Below are 12,553 nucleotides of genomic sequence, written 5' to 3' on the forward strand. Positions count from 1 at the left end.
TTTCATTGTTATTATTCAAAGTTACTACCTCTAAATATGAGTCTAGTATACAAATTAAGAAATGTCAGATTGGAGAAGATTGTCACATTTTCGTATTGATTCAAAATAAACTATTTCACTACTATTTCACTACTATTTCACTACTGAATCACTACTATTTCACTACTATTTCACTACTATTTCACTACTGAATCACTACTATTTCACTACTATTTCACTACTATTTCACTACTATTTCACTACTGAATCACTACTATTTCACTACTATTTCACTACTATTTCACTACTGAATCACTACTATTTCACTACTGAATCACTACTGAATCACTACTGAATTTCACTACTGAATCACTACTATTTCACTACTGAATCACTACTGAATCACTACTGAATCACTACTATTTCACTACTGAATCACTACTATTTCACTACTGAATCACTACTATTTCACTACTATTTCACTACTATTTCACTACTGAATCACTACTATTTCACTACTGAATCACTACTGAATCTCTACTGAATCACTACTATTTCACTACTGAATCACTACTATTTCACTCCTGAATCACTACTGAATCACTACTGAATCACTACTGAATCACTACTATTTCACTACTGAATCACTACTGAATCACTACTATTTCACTACTGAATCACTACTGAATCACTACTATTTCACTACTATTTCACTACTATTTCACTACTGAATCACTACTATTTCACTACTATTTCACTACTATTTCACTACTGAATCACTACTATTTCACTACTATTTCACTACTGAATCACTACTGAATCACTACTGAATCACTACTGAATCACTACTATTTCACTACTGAATCACTACTGAATCACTACTATTTCACTACTGAATCACTACTGAATCACTACTATTTCACTACTGAATCTGAATCACTACTATTTCACTACTGAATCACTACTATTTCACTACTGAATCACTACTATTTCACTACTATTTCACTACTGAATCACTACTATTTCACTACTGAATCACTACTATTTCACTACTGAATCACTACTATTTCACTACTGAATCACTACTATTTCACTACTATTTCACTACTGAATCACACTTTGTTGTTTTCCTTTTTCTCTTTTTCTTTTCATTTATGTTTCATATCATTTTTGATGTGTCCATTTTATTTTAATGTTTGTTCCTGTTGTCTTAGGGCTGTTAAGGCCCAATGTGAAAAGGGGTTTCTGTTTGTTCACTTGTTTACATGGATATGCTTCTTAATAAAATCCTATTTGAAACAAGCCATTACACTTTGTTATCACTTGTAAATATTACATCTGCAAATGAAGAAATCCCAGGTTGGGGAGGATCTGTCGCATTGAGTCAAAAGAAAGATATATGCAGCCCACCAGGTGTTCAAACTTCCCAAATTCTCCCATGTCACCCCTCACCCCTGCACACTCCACTGGCTTCCAGTCGAAGCTCTCATCCACTACAAGACCATGGTACTTGGCTACAGAGCAGCAAGAGGAACTTCCCCCTCCTTACCTTCAGGCTCTGCAGAAAACCCTACACCCTAATTGTGCACTAATTGGAAGTCGCTCTGGAAAAGAGCATCTGCTAAATTACTAAAATGTCAATATAAAAATGTATATGCTTACCTTGTCTTTGTCTGTTGCCTTTTCCACATGTGAAAATATTAAGTCCGATGGGTTTTCTCCCACTTTTCCCCTAAATATTCGTAGCGATCATTCGATGGCGAGAGGACGCCGTAATGAGAGAAATAATGTAGCCTAAACTACTGAAAATAGGCCTTTTCTCAGATTAAATCTTGACAGGAGCGTTTGATTCTCAATAAAGAGATGTCCAGACATGCTACTTTAGGAAACTTTCTGAATGGAAATACTCTATAGCCCGATAGAGAGAATCTGCGAACTCACAACCCCGTAAAAAGACCCGTCAATCAAAGCCACCAGAGTATGTCAGAGACAAGAGCAAATATTTATATTTTCCTTAAAACGTATTAAAAAAACCTAGGCCACATTAGGCTTTCCGAAAGTAGGTTAGATGAATTGATAAGGAAAGTACAGTATGAAGAGGAGTGCGACAGCTATGCGATAGTAGGATAATGAAATTGACAATCGTTAAAATAGAAACAAATACACGCAACATGTCCATAGCCTTTTTTTCACTGTTGATTAGTCTATAAATATACAAGAAAGTCCACACATCAAACTATTTCTCCCCCCCTGAAGTGCCATAGCCCATAGGCTAGCGCTTCTACAACCCCGCACATCAGACAGTTGAGCAGCTGGAGCATCAAACGACAGTTGGAATTTTTTTTTATTTTTTTATTTTTACCTTTATTTAACCAGGCAAGTCAGTTAAGAACACATTCTTATTTTCAATGACGGCCTGAGAACAGTGGGTTAACTGCCTGTTCAGGGGCAGAACGACAGATTTGTACTTTGTCAGCTCGGGGGTTAGAACTCGCAACCTTCCGGTTACTCGTCCAACGCTCTAACCACTAGGCTACGCTGCCGCCCCAAGAGGAGATGTAGAACGTTCAATCGTCAGACTAAGTTAACGAAACAATCGCTTATGATCATTAGTCAACACTCCTGCTATTAGATCAAGTTTATCTACGTTAATGACGTTGATCCCTCCCCCCCAAAAAAAAATAATTATCCCAAAATGAATGTGTGCCCATTTAAACGGTTTTGACGGTTGGTTCATTTTCATGACGGCCTTCATCCATAACCGTCAGTTACACGGGTATTCAATTACCGCCACAGCCCTACCAGGAACTATTACAATAATACACACATACATACACAGACACACACACCGACACACTGTCCCCCTCCCTTCCGCTCTAATAATAAACGGCCCGAGCTTTCTGAGTATGTGCTCACTCTAACAGTAATAAAGATGTGCTCGGATGGAAGGTAATCAATGGCATTTTCCACGCCACTTAGAGCAAAGCCGAGCCCGTTCCCGCTTAAGCCCCCTCATTACCATGTAATGATCCAACCTAAGAATGATGATGCTAATCACAAACCATGTATTTCTCTACAGTCTGAGTCTGAGAGAGGGCCCAAAGTTAAGACCAGGGCATTGGTTGCTATTCATGGCCAGGCTAGTGTGTTTACCGTGGGGCACGGTGAGGGACAATGCCAGGCTGTGTCCTACAGTGCCCTGACAGGCCCCCCATAGCAAGGGAGAGACACGGAGGGAATGGTTCTCTTTTAATTACCGCCCAGAGAAGCAAAGGCAAATATTTGCCTTTTTCCGACCGCCCTGCATACAAAGAAAGTCCTTTCATATTGGACAGGCTGAGAACAGACGGTGATGCTGCTGAGATGTGTGTGTGTGTTTGTGTGCATATGCAAGCTTGTGCGCGTGTATGTGTGTCCATGTCTCTTCTGTGGTTGCCGGGGACATTATGGGCTGTCTCACTCACCCACGGCCTTGCAGGTTTTGGTGCTGGGGTCCATCTCATAGCCCTCGTAACATTCACACTTGTAGTCTCCTTTGTAGTTGACGCAGATCTGTCCGCAGGCGTCAGGGTTCTCACACTCGTCTATGTCTGAGGAGGGATATCAGAAGCGCATCAATTACACTGGACACACTCTGTCTCTACTAAGACAGGATGGACAGCAGGAGAGAGAGAGATATCTGGGCCATTTACTCTAAGTAGCTACCGCCTGGAACGAGAGAGCACGAGAAGAGAAGGAAATGTGTGGGAGATTGAGAGAGCAATTTTCAGAGAGCGCAATCATTGGTACGGCTTGGCTAAGAGGGACATATTGTATGGGACTCTACCTCCACAGGTCTTCTTGTCCATTAGTTTGTATCCAGCGGGACAGTCACACTCATAGCCGATCCTCCGGTCTCTGCAGACGTGAGAGCAGCCTCCATTGTTGTCTGCGCACTCATTCACACCTAGAAAGAGAGGGATGAAGGGAGAAATAGAGGAAGGGGAGTCAAACATAAATAAAACAACCAAGATATTGGCCTATATGTGTGTGGGTGTGTGTCTGAGGTTGCCTCTAGGGGAATGTGCTGCTATCAGACACCTGGAACCATTCCAGAATGCACTGGGGCAGGGCTCAGAAGGGGGTGGCTTCTCACCAGATGCCCCTCGCTAATCTGATTTCCTTTGGGGAGCAGGTTTCCTCCCCTTATCCCTCTATCCATTCCGGCTCCTCCCCTTATCCATTCATCCCTCCTCCTATCCCTCTATCTAGCCCTCCTACTCCTCCTCCTCACCTTCCTCTATCCATCCCTCCTCCTATCCCTTTATACATCCCTCCTCCTTACCTTCCTCTATCCATCCCTCCTCCTTACCTTCCTCTATCCATCCCTCCTCCTATCCCTTTATACATCCCTCCTCCTTACCTTCCTCTATCCATCCCTCCTCCTTACCTTCCTCTATCCATCCCTCCTCCTATCCCTCTATCCATCCCTCCTCCTTACCTTCCTCTATCCATCCCTCCTCCAATCCCTTTATCCATCCCTCCTCCTTACCTTCCTCTATCCATCCTTCCTCCTATCCCTCTATCCATCTCTCCTCCTATCCCTTTATCCATCCCTCCTCCTTACCTTCCTCTATCCATCCCTCCTCCTATCCCTTTATACATCCCTCCTCCTTACCTTCCTCTATCCATCCCTTTATCCATCCCTCCTCCTATCCCTTTATCCATCCCTCCTTCTTACCTTCCTCTATCCATCCCTCCTCCTATCCCTTTATCCATCACTCCTCCTTACCTTCCTCTATCCATCCCTCCTCCTATCCCTTTATACATCCCTCCTCCTATCCCTTTGTCCATCCCTCCTCCTATCCATTTATCCATCCCTCCTCCTATCCCTTTATCCATCCCTCCTCCTTACCTTCCTCTATCCATCCCTCCTCCTTACCTTCCTCTATCCATCCCTTTATCCATCGCTCCTCCTTACCTTCCTCTATCCATCCCTCCTCCTATCCCTTTATCCATCCCTCCTCCTTACCTTCCTCTATCCATCCCTCCTCCTTACCTTCCTCTATCCATCCCTCCTCCTATCCCTTTATCCATCCCTCCTCCTATCCCTCTATCCATCCCTCCTCCTATCCCTTTATACATCCCTCCTCCTATCCCTTTATCCATCCCTCCTCCTTACCTTCCTCTATCCATCCCTCCTCCTATCCCTTTATACATCCCTCCTCCTTACCTTCCTCTATCCATCCCTTTATCCATCGCTCCTCCTTACCTTCCTCTATCCATCCCTCCTCCTATCCCTTTATCCATCCCTCCTCCTTACTTTCCTCTATCCATCCCTCCTCCAATCCCTTTATCCATCCCTCCTCCTTACCTTCCTCTATCCATCCCTCCTCCTATCCCTTTATCCATCCCTCCTCCTATCCCCCTATCCATCCCTCCTCCTTACCTTCCTCTATCCATCCCTCCTCCTATCCCTTTATCCATCCCTCCTCCTTACCTTCCCTCTCTTTCATTCTGTTCCCCTTTCAGTATCCATCCTCCCTTATCCCCCTCTTTCTCTCTCTATCATTCCTTATATCACGTTATCGCTCTGTTTTCCTGTCTCCCCGTCACCCTCCCTCCCATAAGCTGGGCTTTACAGTGCTGCGATTTGTATAATTTTTTATTTGGCAGCACCGTGCCCCTAGAAGAATATGAAACACCCAACTGCAGATTAACGCTTCAATATCTCAAATATTTTCCATTGTGCTCCTACATTTCTTTGTGTGCTCCGACATTTCTACTTGTGCTCCTTGTAAAACATTTCAGCGCAGAGCCCTGATAAGCCTAGCGGGTAGAGTGGGGTTGAGAGCTGACACTTCATTATTGGTACAGTCATGCGTGAGAGGAAGACAGGGGGAGGCTGGAGGATGTTGTACAAACACAAGCTGGTCATTTATGAATATCTTAACTTCCATGTTAATGAATAACAAACAGCACATGTCCACTTATACTATAGCTAGAGAACGTGGCATCAAGATAAAACAAGACCGGCAAATTCGTATACAGCTTCAGTAATACACAAATCAATGTAATGTAATACAATTCCAACAGAACATAAATATGTATGGCAAAGTAAAGAGATCTAATGTCACAGAGCTACTGTATGTACGATGGGTATCATAAATATTCACCCCCTTGGATTTTGTCACATTTGTTGCATTTAATTAGTGATGTTTTTGTCATTGATCTGGAAAAAAATAATCAGGAATGTCAAAATTAAAAGAAAATTCTATGCATTTTTACAAATTAATACAAATGTAAAAGCTGTAATGATACAATGAACAAAATTATAAACGCAACATGTAAAGTGTTGGTCCCATGTTTCATGAGTTGAAACAACAGATCCCAGAAATGTTCCATTCACACAAAAATCTTATTTCTCAAAAATGTGGTGCACAAATGTATTTACATCCCTGTTAGTGAGTATTTGAACCTTTATCAAGATAATCTATCAACCTGACAGGTGTGGCATATCAAGAAGCTGATTAAAAAGCATGATCGTTACATAGGTGCAACTTGTGCTGGGAACAATAAAGGGCCACACAACGCAATGCAACAGGTGTCTCAAGTTTAGTACAATTGTCATGATGACTGCAAGAATGTCCACCAGAGCTGTTGTACATTTCTCTACCATAATAACGTTGTTTTAGAGAATTTAGCAAAACGTCCAACCGGGCTCACAACTGCAGACCACGTGTAACCACGGCAGCCCAGGACCTCCACATCTGGTTTCTTCACCTGCGGGATCGTCCGAGGGGAGGGGGGTGTGTGCTGAGGAGTATTTCTGTCTGTAATAAAGCCCTTTTGTGGGGAAAAACTCATTCTGATTGGCTGGACCTGGCTCCCAAGTGGGTGGGCCTATGCCCTCCCAGGCCGACCCATTGATGCATCCCTGCCCAGTTGTGAAATCCATACATTAGGGCTTAATTTATTCATTTAAAATGTCTGATTTACATATGTGAACTGTTGCATGTTGAAATTGTTGCATGTTTATAATTTTATTCAGTGTAGTTGTTGCATACAGATGTAGGATCTCTATTGTTTTATTTAATACTAATTTAAGAACTATAATATAGATGTTGCACATAGATATAGGAATAATTAATTTGAGCCAGTTTGCTACAGCAGAAGAATAATCCTGCAGCAAAAGGAAATGTGAATTATTATGAGGATTATATAGTGCCTTCAGAAAGTATTCAGACCCCTTAACTTTTTCCACGTTTTGTTTACGTTATAGCCTTATTCCTCAGCAATCTACACACAATATCCCATAATGACAAAGTGAAAACCGAATTATAGAGATTTTTGCATAAAAAACAGAAGTGATTCATTCTATCTCTATTTCTGATTTTTGTGACTCCTCTCTTTGGCTGGAAAAAATGTCTGTGTTTTTCTGTGACTTGGCTCTGACCGAACATAATCGTTTGTGGTGCTTTCGCTGTAGAGCCTATTTGAAATCGGACACTGTGAAATACCTTATTAAACAGAAATACCTTATTTACATAAGTATTAAGACCCTTTGCTATGAGACTCGAAATTGAGCTCAGGTGCATCCTGCTTCCATTGATCATCCTTGAGATGTTTCTACAACTTGATTGGAGTCCACCTGTGGTAAATTCAATTGATTGGACATGATTTACATATGTCTATATAAGGTCCCACAGTTGACAGTGCATGTCAGAGCAAAAACCAAGCCATGAGGTTGAAGGAATTGTCTGTAGAGCACTGAGACAGGATTGTGTCAAGGCACATATCTGGGGAAGGGTACCAAAACATTTCTGCAGCATTGAAGGTCCCCAAGAACACAGTGGCCTCCATCATTCTTAAATGGAAGAAGTTTGGAACCACCAAGACTCTTCCTAGAGCTGGCCGCCCGGCCAAACTAAGCAATCGGGGGAGAAGGGCTTTAGTCAGGGAGGTGACTAAGAACCCGATGGTCACTCTGGCAAAGCTCTAGAGTTTCTCTATGGAGATGGGAGAACCTTCCAGAAGGACAATCATCTCTGCAGCACTCCAGCAATCAGGCCTTTATGGTAGTGGCCAGATGGAAGCCACTCCACAGTAAAAGGCACATGACAGTCTGCTTGGAGTTTCCCAACAAGGCACCTAAATACTGTCAGACCATGGGAAACAAGATTCTCTGCTCTGATTAAACAAAGATTCAAGTCTTTGGCCTGAATGCCAAGCGTCATGTCTGGAGGAAACCTGGCACCATCCCTAGGGTGAAGCATGGTGGTGGTGGCAGCATCATGCTGGTGGTGGCAGCATCATCATGTTTTCAGCGGCATGGACTGGGAAACAAGTCAGCATCGAGGCAAAGATTAACAGAGCAAAGCACAGAGAGATCCTTGATGACAACCGTCTCCAGAGCATTCAGGACTTCAGCTTTACCTTCCCACAGGAGTGGCTTCGGGACAAGTCTCTGAATGTCCTTAAGTGGCCCAGTCAGAGCCCGGACTTGAACCCGATCGAACATCTCTGTAAAGACCTGAAAATAGCTGTGCAGCGACGCTCCCCATCCAACCTGGCAGAGCTTGAGAGGATCTGCAGAGGAGAAGGGGAGAAACTCCCCAAATACAGGTGTGCCAAGCTTGTAGCGTCATACCCAAGAAGATTCGAGGCTGTAATCGCTGCCTAAGGTGCTTCAACAAAGTACTGAGTAAAGGGGCTGAATAATTATGCAAATGTTATATTTCAGTTGTTTATTCTTCATAAATTTGCAAAACTGTCTAAAAACTAGTTTTTGCTTTGTAATTATGGCAAGCATGAATTAGTTCAGGAGTAAAAAGTGGCTTAACAAATCACATAATAAGTTACATGGACTCACTGTGTGAAAAAATAGGGGTTGAATTTTTTTTTTTAAAGACTACCCCTTCCTCTGTACATGCAACATCTGTAAGGTCCCTTGGTCAAGTATTGAAGTTCAAGCACAGATTAAACTACAAAGACCAGGGAGCTTTTTGAAAGCCTCATAAAGAAGGGCAGTGACTGGTAGACGATTAGCTTCTTATGGCAGGGGGCAGTATTGAGTAGCTTGGATGAATAAGGTGCCCAGAGGTGCCCAGAGTAAACTGCCTGCTACTCAGTCCCAGTTACTAATATATGCATATGAGTAGATTTGGATAGAAAACAGTTTCTAAAACTGTTTGAATGATGTCTGTGAGTATAACAGAACTCCTATAGCAGGCAAAAACCTGAGAAAAAATCCAACCCAGAAGAGGGAAATCTGAGGTTTGTCGTTTTTCAACTCATTCCTTATTGAAGATACAGTGGGATATGGGTCATGTTGCACTTTCTAAGGTTTCCACTAGATGTCAACAGTCTTTAGAACCTTGTTTGATGCTTCTACTGTGAAGTGGGGGCGAATGAGAGGGGAATGAGTCAGGGCTCTGGCAAAGTGCCATGAGCTCGTGAGGCTCATTCACGTGAGAGCAAACTCTGTTCCATTGCATTTCTACAGACAAAGGAATTCTCTGGTTGGAACATTATTGAAGATTTATGTTAAAAACATCCTAAAGATTGATTCTATACTTCGTTTGACATGTTTCTGCGGTCTGTAACGGAACTTTTGGACTTTTCATCTGCTCGTGCGTCATGAATTTGGATTACTGTGAGTACTGCCGTACTCAGATTATTGCATGGTATGATTTTTCCGTAAAGTTTTTTTGAAATCTGACACAGCGGTTGCATTAAGGAGAAGTGTATCTAAAGTTCCATGTATAACACTTGTATTTTCATCAACATTTATGATAAGTATTTCTGTAAATTGATGTGGCTCTCTGCAAAATCACCAGATATTTTTGGAACTAATGAACATAACGTGCCAAAGTATACTGAGATGTTTTTATATAAATATGAACTTTATCAAACAAAACATACATGTATTGTGTAACATGAAGTCCTATGAGTGTCATCTGATGAAGATCATCAAAGGTTAGTGATTAATTCTATCTCTATTTCTGATTTTTGTGACTCCTCTCTTTGGCTGGAAAAAATGTCTGTGTTTTTCTGTGACTTGGCTCTGACCGAACATAATCGTTTGTGGTGCTTTCGACGTAAAGCCTATTTGAAATCGGACACTGTGGTGGGTTAAACAAGAAGTGTATCTTTAAAATGGTGTGAAATACTTGTATGTTTGAGGAATTTTAATTATGAGATTTCTGTTGTTTGAATTTGGCGCCCTGCACTTTCACTGGCTGTTGTTGTCCTATCGATCCTTGTTAGCAGGATCTCAGCCCAAAGAGGTTTTAACAATAACACATCAGATATTTAATATCTCTTTAAACATGGTCAAGTGAATAATTATGCTGTCGATAATGTATTAAACCACCCAGACACATCAAAGATTCAGTCGCCCTTCTGAACTGAGCTGCAGAACAGGAAGGTAACTGCTCAGGGATGTCACCATGAGGCCATTGGTGATTTTAAAACAGCTACGGAGTTCAACGACTGTGATGGGAGAAAACTGAGGATGGATCAACTGCATTATAGTGACTCCACAATAATGTCCTAAATGACAGAGTGAAAAGAAGAATACAAATATACAGAATAAAAATATTCCAAAACACGTATTCCGTATGCAACAAGGCACTAAAGTAATACTGCAAAAAATACAATGGAAAGGAATAGACTTTTGGCCAAAATGGAAAGCGTTATGTTTGGGGCAAATCCAACACAACACATCACTGAGTAACTGCCTCCCTATGTTCATGCATCATGTTATGGGTATGCTTGACATCGGCAAAGACTTTTTCAGGATAAAAGAATATCTGCATGGCCAACCTGCAGGAAAACCTGCTTCAGTCTGCTTTACACCAGATACTGGGAGAGGAAGTCATTGCCTTGGTAACCAAAACATCAGTCTTAGTTTGCTATTATGAAAATCAAATTCAACAATTCCAGTTAATGTTTTCAATTTGACTTTTGGTTTCAAAAGCAGCTCAAACATTGAACATGTAAGAATTAACTATAGCCATGAATTTTACCATGCACATATGCCGTGCATTATAGGGAAATAATACATAATCTAGAATGCCGTTCAAGCCAATTAGAAATTAGTACATAACAATCCCGTGATGTCAGTGAAAAAATATTTTAAGAAATAATTTTCAAATGTCATTGGGCTCATATCTTGATCTGGAAATGATATTGTCGATGGTGTCAGAAAAATGAGATTTTCATTCATAAAAATGTAACCCCCCCCCCCCCGCAACCTTTCCCCCAAACTGTAATCGCTGACAAAGGTGTTTCTAACATGTTTTGACTCAGGGGATTCAATATGACCGTTTTGAAGCTGAAGTGAGAGAAAATTAACTCCCCGTTCTGGAGTGAAATGTTTTCACGTGTCAAATGTTTCCTCACTACAATATATGATCATGATACGTTACATTGTGTTCATGTTTAACTGAAGGGAAAAAAATCCAGCGTGGGGCGCATGCTAATCGTTTAGCAAGGGAACCGGAGCTCATGCAAAGTCAATGGAACAAACTGGCTAAATTAGCCAGCTAGCCATTTACATTTCATTGTTTTGTATGTTTAACTAGCTGGCTAGCTAGTTAGCTTAATGCCATTCACATTTTTCTAGCTTATGATAATGAAGTTTGCTAAATCTTGTTATCCTTACGTCTGCATTGCCATCAACTTGACTGGCAGCTGTTTGAGTGGATGGACAGAGCAGGGGCAACACCTCTTGATTGCTTGTTTGTTAGCTGATGAATTTCAGTACAGCTGTGGCAGTCAACTGGCTAAAACTAGTTATAGGAAATGAGTAAATGAATGGAGAAATTCTGTTTTAAAGATCTATGCTTCATATGTCATCTATTATTCAAGTCCATGTTGCTCATTGCTCATCATTGCTCCAGTGTCTCATACCCCTCTCCGTTGCCAGCAATTTTGCCTAAACAAACTGCATGTGTATTATCTATGGTGGAGCGCTAATCCATATGGTGCTTTATGGGTAATGTAGTCTCAGCCTGTTTCCTTGCCGTGAACAACCTCAAGGGAAGAGTTGGTATTTGACGGTAACGAGCGAGCTGAGGATGATCCTGATTTATTCCCCCTCGATCAAATGAAGCTCCGATTACTACCAGAGTGACCATCTGCATGTCAACTGGATACTAATAGGTGTGTGCGTGTGGGTTGGGTGTGTGCCGGCATGCGTTAATGCTTACCGCACTCCTTCATAGGTTCGTCTGACCAGTCCTTGCAGTCTTCGATGGCATCACACACCTTGCTGCTGTCGATACACTCTCCATTCTTGCACATAAACTTCCTGGGGCCATCGCACTTAGTGGCTGGGAAAGACAGAGGGTAGAAAAATGGGGGTGGGGTTATAAAAATAAGTAACAATGATAATTTGGTAGCTTAGCACTCTGTACCTGCAGTAGAGAAGATGATAGTGTATTAATTCAAAATACACTATATATACAAAAGTATTTGTATACTCATTGACATGAGTGGATTCAGCTATTTCAGCCACTATTTTCAGCCACTAGATCATTTATTTTGGTACAGTCCATATGTAACTTGTTTTTGGTCACAGGTCCAGGAC

At 41.6% G+C, this 12,553-nt stretch overlaps 1 protein-coding gene across 5 annotated transcripts in view; it reads right to left on the minus strand.

The window, feature by feature from the left end:
• LOC118358625 (low-density lipoprotein receptor-related protein 8-like) overlaps nt 1-12,553 on the minus strand; it is a 277,435-nt gene that overhangs the window by 60,368 nt on the left and 204,514 nt on the right. For all 5 annotated transcript variants that reach the window (XM_052480114.1, XM_052480113.1, XM_052480115.1 and 2 more), the window contains 3 exons: nt 12,174-12,296; nt 3,806-3,925; nt 3,444-3,569 (listed from right to left, as the gene is read on the minus strand). In XM_052480114.1, coding sequence (XP_052336074.1) covers nt 3,444-3,569; nt 3,806-3,925; nt 12,174-12,296 — 369 coding nt within the window. The remainder of the gene's footprint in view (nt 1-3,443; nt 3,570-3,805; nt 3,926-12,173; nt 12,297-12,553) is intronic.

The sequence above is a fragment of the Oncorhynchus keta genome, chromosome 26 (genome assembly GCF_023373465.1).
Source record: "Oncorhynchus keta strain PuntledgeMale-10-30-2019 chromosome 26, Oket_V2, whole genome shotgun sequence".
NCBI classification, from domain to species: Eukaryota; Metazoa; Chordata; class Actinopteri; order Salmoniformes; family Salmonidae; genus Oncorhynchus; species Oncorhynchus keta.